This window comes from Osmia bicornis, chromosome 16, assembly GCF_907164935.1.
Source record: "Osmia bicornis bicornis chromosome 16, iOsmBic2.1, whole genome shotgun sequence".
Classification (NCBI taxonomy): domain Eukaryota; kingdom Metazoa; phylum Arthropoda; class Insecta; order Hymenoptera; family Megachilidae; genus Osmia; species Osmia bicornis.
In genome coordinates, this window is record NC_060231.1 from 1357502 (window position 1) to 1370719 (window position 13218).

The following is a 13218-nucleotide window of genomic DNA, read 5'->3' on the forward strand; positions in this document are numbered from 1 at the left end:
TTGGATTCATTTCAAAATCGATGAAATTATTTATGCACTTAATCTAATTTAATTTAGATAAATTTTATCGTCTAAATACATTTAAACAGATCAATTATCTTCGGTGATACGCTGTACATAAAAGAGCAATGTTAATAATCACCTGTATGATTATTGAAAAAGGACAATGTTAATTTTCCAGAGATTTTTCCGTTGCCGAGTATCGAAAGTTCTATTGGGCTGTGATACGGAGGTGAAGGAACGGGCCGATCCGAAAATTGTCGGTTTCTTGCTGTTCAAAGCATAGGTTCGGAGACCACTTGAAACGTAAAAACAACATACCCAGGCGAAGGCCCGAAATGCTATGTCAAGTGGAAACATGACACTTGAGGCACGAGATAATATGATTTGGAATCGGATATATCAGTGAGATAATACTAATGCAACGACTGAACTTTGTTATGTTTCATGTTTTTCTTATAAAACTGTTACCAAGATATTTGTGACGTTTTTCTGATTAAAATGATACCAAACACGATATGGTTTGGACAATTCTTATTTATAATAGTATTTCCTACAGTGTGATTCTCTTGTGCTCGCAAATTCATTGTGCTATAACTTAGTAAAATCGAATAAATCTGTTGAAACTAGCAAATGCTTCTACTGCTGTTGTCGAAACAACATTGATCTTTTTCCGTATTGATGAGAAATATATAACTTCCTAATCGTGGTGGGGGTTTCGGTGTAGAAACTTCCACTTCCTCTATTGGTTGAAATTCGTATTGCAGATGTAATAAAAGTTGTACAGTACTAATTGTAAGCAACGGACTCCTACAGTAAAGAAACAGCATGCAGCAAATCGAAACTTCTCACCTATAGGAGTTTCTTTCAAGAAACGAAGAACTATTGGCCGAGCCGTAGCACGCCGTGGCATGCAACGAGGCAACGAGGCAACGTCTGCCTATTCAAAAGGGTTCGGAACGGTGATACGATACGGGCGTTTGATACCGGTGAATACCCGACTTAAAAGGTCTGAACGTATTCCTTGCGGAATACAGAAATGCAGGATTTAGCAAAGCCATGATCGCAGCAAATGAAGTTGCAAAGGAACTAGACATAGCACCAGATTTCAAGTCATCATACAGGGGCAAAAAAACGGAAATTATTTGATTACGAAGGACAGGATGAATCATCGACGATCAGCGACGAAGAATACTTCCGTATACATTACTTTTTAAAAATAATAGATACTGCGTTAGTATCATTTATAAAATAATTTTCAACAAAAAAAACATCCGACTTCGAAATGCACTAAAAAGCGTAAAATAATTTCTATTTCATTTATACCAATATTCCATAGCTATTAATAATATCTACTTAATCGTTAAATAGGATACCAAATACATTTCAAAGTTTTCGGAGGCGGCGCAAAATTAAAAACTTTTCTTCTACTAGGAAGATCCTAACTCCGGCGTCGGCAACCTATGATAAATCACCCATTTGATAATTTCAAGTAAACAATATTCAACGGGAATCAACAAACCCATTGCGAATTAACTATACTGCAGTTCACGGGTGACCGCACTTAACTCGCGCAGCTAGTGACCTACTGAGGTCTAGGGAGATTTTTAGTAGTGCGTGTGATTCCCCTTTATAGCTTGCTTCTTATAGGGGGCCTCTTCCGGCAACAGGATGGATCGATTATCGATCTTCGATATACCGGTGAACGGGATCGATGGGGCTGGCGGATGTCCTGTGACGACGGTTGTGGGCTGAAGTCTTCGGGCTCGACGATAGATGGCTCCGGGTGGGCGTTTTGCATTCGTCTGGGCAGCTTCGTCTGGTTTTTTTGCTCCTTTTCCATGGAAGGGTTGGGTGTCTGTCGCAGGCCTCGATGCTCCTGTTGGGGGTAGTCCTCGTTTGTTCTGTTCGTCGCCTCCATCGCACAGTGGTCCCAAATCGTCAAAACGTGGCCAAAACCTCGAAAATAATTTTTTCATTTCTGGGGTTTTAACCATCGGGTTATGCAGGTAAAGAGTGTTAGAAATGAAGGGAAAAACAAGAAAAGGTCAAAGGCGCGTACCTGAGTTTATAACTCAGTACGAAATTGGTATTTTTGCTGGTCGTTTGTCGCGAACGTTTCAGTACGAAGTCAAACGCCTGCTTATACATTGCATAATTTGTGAACGAGTAGGTGAATTTCAATTCTGTAAAATGGACGCTATTCCTGGAAGTAAGTAGACTATTTATTAATACCTACATAATAGAAATTAATCAGCTTGCATTACATAAATCACGAATATTGTTCATGCGAACGAAAAGTAAAAATTGACGAGTGAATTCTACATATGTAAGTAAAAAGTTACATATCCCGCAATATCACGCCAAGATTCCTGTTTGGGTTTGTAGCTAATACTTATACCTTACAGAATTTGTAAAAATTAGCTGCCGATAGGTGCCCAACTGTACGTAAGGCCAGTTGATGTATTGACGTGTTACAATTGGAACAGGAACGCTCAGAGCCTTTCGCGGCCAACTTTCCTACACTGTATATCAATGTACACTACTTTCATTGTATTAATTTTTAGATAGTCTCTATTTATGTACTATAACTTTAAGTTTTCATTTCATTTCAGGATCTTGTGATGAAGAAATTAGATTTACAAGAAAAGAAGTTTTTATTATGATAAAAGAACATTTAAATAGCAAGTTAGATATCATAATTGATATCTTAGAAAAACAATTGTTCGAGATGAGTGGATACTGTATTCGAATTGTTGACCATGAAATGAAAAGTGCTTTGTCGAAATTATTGTATTCAATGAAGACTAAATGGCAAGCCGTTCAGAGGACGGAAGCAACCTTTTTTTCAAAGTTTGAAAAGTGGCTTGATGTGTCGGTTGCTTTTCGAATACCTCCATCTACAATAACTACTGCAATAAACAAAGGTGGTCGACCTTCAACGGAGTTCATATCTGGTAGTGAAAGAACGAAAAGAAGAAAAACCGAGGACATCCGTTCTAAATTTTCCGTGGAAGCATTAACATATGCAACCCAAATGAGCCTCCGTGCATCAGGAAAATTAGACGCTTCAAAGGTTGTGGTGGATGTGACTGGCAGCCCATCAAGAGCCAGAAAATATAAACGAAGTGTAGAGTCAACTCCAGAAAGAATGCTGTCTGGTGATGCTGCACTTTCGCTTTTGGTAGAGCAAAAGCTACCAAAAAGTCAGTATTTGGGACTGAGAAACATCAGCAAAGAACAAAAGTGCAACTTATATCCACCATACAGGACAATATTGGACGCGAAACGTCGATGTTACCCAAATGCAAGGGATATTGTTATCACAGAGTATAGCGCAGAAGTTAAATTGCAAACTTTGCTGGATCACACTATACAACGTATTTTATTAGTACAAAATGAAGTAATACAAAGTTTGACTGAAGAAGATGTGAAAAACATGATTTTCATTTGCAAGTGGGGCTGTGATGGGACTTCCGGGCAAAGTGTATACAAACAAAGATTCACTGACGAAACAAAGTCTGATTCAGAAATAATTTTAATTCCGTAAATAATAAAAAGAAGATTATTGTAGACCGATAAAAATTCAATTTTTACACGAAGATCCACAAGTAACAGTGAGTCAGGTATCATATGTGGAAAAACAAATTAAAGCTTTGGTTCCCTTCAATACCATTATAGATGGTAAAGAAATTTGCATCAAATACAACGTGGCGTTTACGATGATAGACGGCAAAGTGTGCAATGCGGTTTCTTGTACATTGTCCACGCAACGTTGTTATCTGTGTGGGGCAACATCAAGCCAATTTAATGATATCAATGCAATGGTAGAAAGAGAAGTGAAGAAAGAATATTTTCGATTTGGCTTATCCACACTTCACGCGTGGATACGATTTTTTGAATGCTGCTTGCATCTATCTTATAAGCTTACTATCAAAAAATGGCAAGTACGCAAAGAAGAGGAAAAAAAAATAATGGAAAATCGGAAAAAAAATAATCCAGAAAGGTTTCCGTATCCAATTATGTTTAATTGTTGATCGTCCAAAGCCTGGATTCGGTAATACGAATGATGGCAATACTGCTCGACGTTTTTTTGAAAATTCGACAGTATCGTCTTCTATAACGTGCATTGACGAGCATTTGATTAAACGGATGTATGCAATATTGCAAGCTCTTTCGAGTGGTCACGAAATAGACTTTGCAAAATTCAGTCAATATGCCGTAGAAACTGCAAGAAAATTCGTGGAATTGTACCCCTGGTATTATATGCCAACTACAATGCATAAAATTTTAATCCAAATAGCTGCATCTGCGTTACTACCAATAGGACAAATGTCAGAGGACGCCCAAGAAGCCCTTAATAAATATATTAAGAGATTCCGCGAGGATTTCTCGCGAAAGTTTTCGCGAGAAAAAGCAATGGAAGATCTATTTGATTGTAGCATCTGACCCATATATTTCCAGCATAAGGAAACTGCCACAAAAAAAAAGGAAAGCATTATCGACAGATGCTGTGGGATTATTAATTTCACCTAAAACAAAGTACGAAGATGAAGTAGCAACAGATACGGAAGGAGATTCTGAAAATTCAAATGATACTGAAAATTTGGAAAATGAATGATTGTTTTTGTTTAGTTAATTATAATATTATTTTTTTACTTTATCTTACCATATTTGATCTTACTATATTATATTATTTTAATGTTTTCTTCATCTTTTCATTATTATTTTATGTTTATTTGTTATTATTACTATATTATATTTCACATTTTTAAATTATATCGATTTTAACACTATTTTCTTAATACTTCTACTTCTTAATCTTAATGTAATAAACGTGATTTGATTTGTGCTATCCATTTTCATTCATAAACTTCTCAAAACGGGAAGTATTATTTAAATTTTAATTGACTATTTTGTCTACAATAATTTTAACTTAAGATTTATAATTAGCGAACTTCAACACAACAGAAGATTAGCTTTGGTATAGAAATTGGTAATTTTTATGTACATGGGGGTGTCATATTGGATCCGCCATTTTGTTTTTTGGACATTTCAAGTTCAGATTCGTAATCAGTGATCCAAAAAACCCCGGAATACCAATTTCTACCTTAATTAGAACACCTTTTGAGGTTTTGGCCACGTTTCGACGATTTGGGACCACTGTGCATCGGCCCGACACCGGTGGGCAAGGAAAAAGGGGTAAGGTGAGGAAAGGGTTACGGGTTATCGTTAGGTGGGAGTATGAGTGGGAGAAGCGCAGCGTTGGAACGGGGGGGCACGGGTGTCACCACGTTACAATATTTAAGCATTATTAGTTTTTGTTCGATCTTTTCTCGTGAAAAATGGTATTTAACTCCTATGTATTTAGATCGTTTATGATCTGTCGGATTATTTGCAATTGCTATACAACCATTATTGTCCTCAAAAATAATTATTGGTTCTTTTAAATTTACTTCTATACCAGATAAAAGGGATTTAATCCAGCAAGCCTCTTTTGCTGCTTCATACAATGCCATATATTCGGCTTCTGTCGGGGAGGTTGCAACTGAATTTTGCCTTTTGGTATTCCAACAGATCGTATTTTCATCAGACATTCTAAATACATAACCGGTTGTACCTTTCCGGTCAACTTCATTACCTGCCTAATCAGAATCTACATAACCACTTAAGATGATGCGAGCGTCGACGAGACACTGTTAAAGACTGCCATCCAAAAAACCCTCCAATGCGCTAGTAAATGTTTCAATGAGAAAAAGTCAAAAATAAAAAAGTTTTATAATTGAATTCGATTAGTAACACCGATACGTTTCGGCTCCTCGCTTTGAATCCTTGGACCTCTCTCTCCTCCACTATCTGTCCCTTTCTACGTTCACGCTTGGCTTACGCCGCATGTAAACACAGAATCGACACCTCGGCTGGATAAATGCAACCGAGATTGGGACAGAGTGCAATCAACTTTTAAAAACGAAGGCGAAACATCGACCATTTGCTAGACGGTCAAGAGGATTAGGACGTGAGGGCTAATCGCTTCCAAATGTTGGGAGAAGTCGCGGCCTGAGGGAAATACAGTAGATCACAAAATTATTCGCTCACCAACCGAATATCTCATTGAATCAAATGGCTTGAGGCTTTTTACAAAGCTATAAAAATTAATTTACTAAGATATGTACTTTTGCTGTTTTAAAAAATTATAGTTTGTCGAAATCGTGGGAAAAAATAACAAAGGGTAATTTTTCAACTTTTTCATGTGAGTCTATAATGAAAATTTAAAATATGTCTTTCGTACATTCAAATCCTACAAAAAGTACATTACATGTAAAAAAAGGTAACACCAAGTAGTTTAGGCACTATATGGTACATATTTTGTGAATTTTCTAAAAAAGTAATGGATATCATGCAAAACCAGCCAACTATTGAGTGATATATATTTTTCAAAATATTTATACTTGGCGTTTGGCTGCCTCGTTGCGATTCAACAAAATTTGTTGAACCATGACCAGAGCGCCCTGCATTGAACCTTCCTGTTTCGAACGAACCCTCACCCAGCCTCAAATTTTCTCATGTAAGGACGTAAAGTGTATTCCCGTAAACCCCTGTTTAGCCCCATTTTTGCCGGTAATGTCACCTGTTTGCATTACCTGGGTCTACCCCCTTAACATGGGTATCGGTTTCTGTGACCATTCCTCAAGGACACCACCGATCTCTGATTTTATTCTATATAAACACTCATAGCGACCACTGTGATCAGCTTGCAAAGAATGGTCAAAATTGATAATCCAGTTTTTGAGTTAAAAAGTCACAAAAATGCCTATCAGTCGTTTAATAGAGGAGCTTCGCTCCAATAAAGTCGATAATGTATTCACAGGTTTGGAATAACGTACAACAAATATTGTTGAATCGCAACGAGGCGGCCAAACGCCATGTATATATTGAATTTTGAAAAATATATATAACTCAATACTTGGCTGGTTTTGCATGATATCCATTACTTTTTTAGAAAATTCACAAAATATGTACCATATAGTGCCTAATCTACTTGGCGTTACCTTTTTTTTGCATGTAATGTACTTTTTGTGGAATATCACGACGTTTTCAGGGCCACACTGAAATGCATTGTGTATTAGTGCAAAGAGGTGCTCCGCTCATAATGCCTAAACTATAATACTTGGCGTTACCTTTTTTGTACATGTAATGTACTTTTTGTGGGTTAATATTTACTTTTTAAATTACTTTATATGTGTGAAATGTAGTTAGGATTAATCTCTGGTGCATTGAGTGTCATGTATTTTTGTAGCCATTGGATGGTTTCCTACGTTACTTCTTTCAAAGAACATCTTTTGCGCCTCTTGGTCACTGCTTCTTATATTGAATTGTGTCATCATCAATGTATACGAACGTCTTTTTTGAATGCTTTATATAGCATGTGTAATGTTTCTTGCCTTTACTATTACTATCAATATACAATACAGCGCTTGTTGCCCTATATGTATTTTGGGCAACGTGTATGCTTTCTGTATGTGCGGCTGCGATGTTAGGTCTTTTAATGTCCACAATTTTACCATTTTTATTATGAAATAGCGGTAATTGTATTATGAAAACATTTTCAGCTGTCGTAATATCACTTTTTGAAAGCATACCCTTCTGTCCGCAATGAGTACATACAGCATCATCCACTGTGTTCCAATTCCGAATAGGTGTTAATGATATCCTGGAATGTTATTCTTTTTCCTTCCACCTGAGATAAGGGTAGTGTTAAAATTATATTGTCCTCTGTGTTAACAGACGTTTGATGACAACATTTACAACGTATTGTGTGAGTTAACTCATGTTTCACAATCGCTCGGATATCAGTATAACTATTTATAATATGCAAGTAAAATTCAGATGCGTCCTGTGGAATTTCTTGTACGAAAGTACCACTCGCATGTTGTCTAACAGCAAAAGAGTTACACTTGTTTTCACGAGAGAGCATAACTGCGAAACGACCAGTTTTCGTTCTTTCGTGCGCATCTTCGCCCTGATTGGTCATACTCCCACTCCCATACGCTTGTGCACAGCGTCGCTGAGGCGCCTCCACGCGGTGCATCTACGCGACAGCGCATCATTTGGAGTGTGTAACGGGTAGCAACAGTATATTTTGTCCTATATTTTATATTTCATATTTCGTTTTTATTGTATTGTGTTTCTTTTATATTTCTTATTTTATTATATTGTGTGTCTTTTATATTTCATATTTCTTATTTTATTGTATTGTGTTTCTTTTATATTTCTTATTTTATTATATTGTGTTTCTTTTATATTTCATATTTCTTATTTTATTGTATTGGGTTTATTTTATATTTTATATTTCTTATTTAATCGTATTGGGTTTCTTTTATATTTCATATTTATTATTTTATTGTATTGGGTTTATTCGTAAAAACGTGTGTGAAATGGAGGGAGTTGCTGGCCCGTCTACCGAGTCTCCACCAAGGAGAAATCCTTCGGGAAAGGTAAGCTCGCGTTATGAATATTGTAGGGGATATTATATAAGTAGTGCTTTATTTTGCTATGTCCTATTTCTTTATTTTACTCCTTCACATTTGCTCTTACAGGGGAGAGAAAAGCAAAAGCCCTGATTTCGCTTCGCTCCCGTCTTTCATACCTCCTTACGCATCTCGATTCGTAGAAACTGTCACTCGGTCTAAACACTCTTTCTTCACACTTCACTCGATCCAACTGTCAAACGGTCCAAACACTCTTCGTTCACACTTCGGTCACTCCAACTATCGCTCGGCCCAAACATTCTCAACTTACATCCTACAATATACAGGGTGGCCCACATAACTCTTAACAGCTCAATATCTCGAAAACTACGACATCGATTTTAAAGTTCTTGGTCTTAAATTGCATGGATCTGAAGGGCCTTTCTAACTACATAAACATGAATTTGCCTCCCCTTCTTCTTTAATGGGGGGCGGGGGTACCTTTATAATTTTAAATGGAACCCCTTATAAAAAGTTACATATTTAGATTCTACAGGAAAAAACAAGTAAATTTTGTTTGAAACATTTTTTGTCAGATATTTCCATGATGAGATTATAACAGTTTGAAATTTCGACTTGTAGGTACTTACTTGAAGCGCTCGGAAATAGCGTTACTGAATTGCGTCTGTGAAATTAGCGCCTCATTTTCAAAAAACAAAACTTTTGGCAACAGTTCTATTTGCACCCGCAATAGTTCTATAGTTCCTGATAGGTTTCAGAAATAGTTCCGGCGAAATACCTGAAAAAATAGCATTTTGAAAATATGAGGTGCCAACTTTACGTGGCACCGCATCATGCGAAAAATGTTATTTAAATCATCGTACTGACGATGAGAACGTTTTCATGGATAACTGAGTCAAACTCAAGAATTGTACCTACAAGGAAATACCTACAAGTCGAAACTTCAAACTGTTATAATCTCATCATGGAAATATCTGACAAAAAATGTTTCAGACAAAATTTACTTGTTTTTTCCTGTAGAATCTAAATATGTAACGTTTTATAGGGGGTTCCATTTAAAATTATAAAGGTACCCCCGCCCCCCATTAAAGAAGAAGGGTGGGCCACTTCATGTTTATGTAGTTAGAAAGGCCCTCAGATCCATGCAATTTGAGACCAAGAACTTTAAAATCGATGTCATAGTTTTCGAGATATTGAGCTGTTAATAGTTATGTGGGCCACCCTGTATATAATATGTGTGGTTTAGTCACGTGTACAGAACTGTTCTTTTTGTAGTTCGTTGGATCTGGCCAACGAATGATGATAATAAATTTATATAAGAATATGAAGATGGAAGACCCAGAATTGAGGTAAGTAAAATTATTGGTAGGCATAGACATAAATACCCAAAATCCAGCGTAATAATTTTTTTCTTTCTGCCACCCTTACAGGTATAGGCCCCTGGTGAAATTAATTTCACAAAAGCTTGGAATTGGAGAACTTACAATTTCAAAAACTATCGCCGAGTTTAAAGCCACGGGAGATGTGAGCTCGCCCAACAAAAGAAAAATACGGTGCAACGTCTTGGAAAAAACGTCGGAGAGCGATATTCTTGCGATACGCAGGAAGGTGCACGAATTCTGGTTGAATAAGGAAATTCCGAACGTGAGGAAAATTTTAACTCGCGTAAATGAGAACGCGAATTTACCACCCTTCACATACTCGTCCCTATCCCGGAAGTTGAAACGGATGGAATTCAAATATATTGTTCGTGGGCGCAATAGCGCCATGATTGATAAGGAATACATCGTGTCGTGGCGCCAAGAATACGTATATGCAATTGATAACTATCGCTCTGAAGGACGACCCATTTACTACCTGGATGAGACCTGGGTAAATGCGGGTGATGTCAGGCGCAAACTATGGGTGGATACATCCGTCACCAGCCCCAAAAACGCAGCTGAGAGGGGTCTCACAACAGGTATCCCGCCACCGGCCAACAAAGGGAAGAGGCTAATAGTAGCCCACATCGGGTCGACAGATGGGTTTGTACCCGAAGGCCTCCTATATTTCGAGTCGAAAAAAAATACTGCTGACTACCACGACGAGATGAACGGCGATACATTTTTCGATTGGTTTATAACTTTGATGCCCATGCTACGAGATGGGGCAGTTATTGTAATGGACAATGCTCCCTACCACAGCGTTAAAGTTGAAAAATACCCCAATATGAGTTGGAAGAAAAACGATATCATTTCATGGCTGGTGGGTAAGGGGGAAACGGTACAGCCCCATTATGTAAAGGCACAATTGTTAGATCTCATGCGCAAATATAAGCGGGAAAATAATTATGTTATTGATGAATATGCCAAACTACATGGCCATGAAGTATTACGCCTTCCCCCTTACCATTGTGAACTAAACCCCATTGAGTTAGCATGGGCAAGCGTTAAAGATTACGTGAGAGCGCGAAATACTACTTACAAACTATCTGACGTCCAAACACTATTACATGAAGCCATCGAAAATGTTTCGGCCGAGTCGTGGCAGAATTTTATTCGCCATACGATAAAGGAGGAGGATAGAGTACGTCAACTGGACAATATTACAGATACAATTTTGGATGAAGGTGAGGAGTGGGAGCACCCATCCGAATCCGACAGCGATATTAACAGCGATATTGACAGCAACGTATAAATATTGTATATAATGTATAAGTTATAGTATTTAGTAGTATATAGGTAAGGGGGAAGGCGTAATACTTCATGGCCCTACTGCTCCATTAATGGGGCTGTACCTTTTCCCCTTTACCCACCAGCCATGTAATAATTGAATTTTGTAAATATGTAAATATTATGTATATATACTGTACATATCAACATTTGTTTAGAAGTATTAAACACATATATACAGATTGTACGTTTGCAAACGCGCAGTTTTTTATTCACATATTCTGTCTACTCCACCGTACTATTGTTCCACCCCGTATATTGAACTCGCGGTTAGCCAAGTGGGAAGCGAGTAGCGGAGTGAGAGTTACGAGGCTCGCTGAGTTCCCCCACCATCTTCAACCTGCGCGGCTCAGTTATGCTCTCTCGTGAAAACAGGTATAAGTATCTGTACATCAGTGCCTAGGTAAGCTTGGGCTACAGCTCTCATAGCATCTGAACTTTTACGTGTCAATAACTTTCGGCGCATACTATCACAACAAAGTATACATTGCAATATAACATTAGCATATCCAGAGACATGGTCAGCATTAATGAATCCTTTAACCGAGACATCTGCATGGATTGTTGTCGCATTATCTGTATCCACTGGTACAAAGAATGGACGAGTTTTGGAAATTGAAGTCCATTGTACATCATGAATTTTCTGTCTTCGTACCGGCTTACATTTCAGTGCAACTAAATCTGGCCTGTAAATACTTCTCGATCTGTTATATCCTTGTATAACCAATCTATTTTCCTTCACCATGCACGGATCGAAATTAATTATATGCAAGCCGTTTAAAGTCGTTACTCGAGATAAAGCCACGTAAGCCTGACCGCAACTGAAAATCCTATTACCTATATCGACTACAGCTGTCTTTACGCTTAATCCCTAGCATTTGTGAATGGTGATTTGATAACTGAGAGATATTGGAAATTGATATCGAAGGACATAAGCTTTATCCATTATTTCAAACTTGGAAGTAATTCTTTATAACGAATGCACGGTACCTGTTGATAATCGTAACTGCACTGTGTTGATGTCTTCACTATCCGGTGCTCGTAAGAATCCAACAATTTCTCCAATAGTACCGTTTACGAGGCCCAATGTAACATCTATATTACGCCTTAACATCACCTTGGCACCAAGTTTGACAGTGATAGTTGTATGTAAGCCAGCTGTTTGCGAATTATCCTCCTCGTATTTATCTAAGAGTTTGTGCACACGTTTCTTTAAATATTCAACACAATTAAGAGTGGCGCGTGACACTAGTTTCACCTCTTCGCTGTTAATTGTTGTAAGTATGGCTGTATTAAATACATCATACATGTAACGCGTAGGAAATATACTAATTGTGTCAAACGGCAAATTTTGGACATAATTGCATAATTCATTTAATCTGTCTTCACTACGTCCAGAGCGAAAAGGAATTGTCCTCGATTGTAGTGTGGCAATATCTTGTTCCGTAAAAACACCAAAACGAACTCTCGATAAAAGCTCGCGATAAACATTGTTTTCTCTTTGCCGCATATTTATGCATAGTTCGTCATAGTGAAACAAATCTACCCACAAATTCGATACTGCCAATGATCCCAAGTATTTCTCATTTTTATCCGACGTCGAAAAGGAGGAGGATACTCAATTCGATCAGTATATTTTTTCTTTTTTTGTCTGGCTTTGTTCGCCGATTACTCCGAGACGAATGGATCAATCGGAACGAAACCTTTTGCATCTTGTAGAGTATGTCTCCTGATTGGTACTGTTAAAAAACATTTTGCATTTTTTCATTGCCAAGGAATATTATTGCAAAAAACAGAAAGTTTCTAATCTCAGCATAGGTTGATTTCAATGACCCTTTAAGATGTTGTCGGGGGCATGATGCTGAAGAACTTTTTTATTATGTATAATCAACTGAAAGCTTTAGTTTCCGAGATATTCGTGAAAAACTATTGTTACTACTGCATTGAATTCTACGTATGCCTACGTGTATTCTACCGCCTATTCTGGCGGTTTATGGGTCAGAATGCAATCGTCTGTC

General features: G+C 37.6%; 1 protein-coding gene across 1 annotated transcript; it reads left to right on the forward strand.

Moving 5' to 3' along the window:
- Positions 1-9812: 9812 nt before the first annotated feature.
- LOC123988610 lies at positions 9813-11165 on the forward strand. The gene is made up of 2 exons (XM_046289296.1): positions 9813-9838; positions 9920-11165. The coding sequence occupies exons 1-2, from the start codon at positions 9813-9815 to the stop codon at positions 11163-11165; spliced, it is 1272 nt and encodes a 423-aa protein (XP_046145252.1).
- Positions 11166-13218: the final 2053 nt, after the last annotated feature.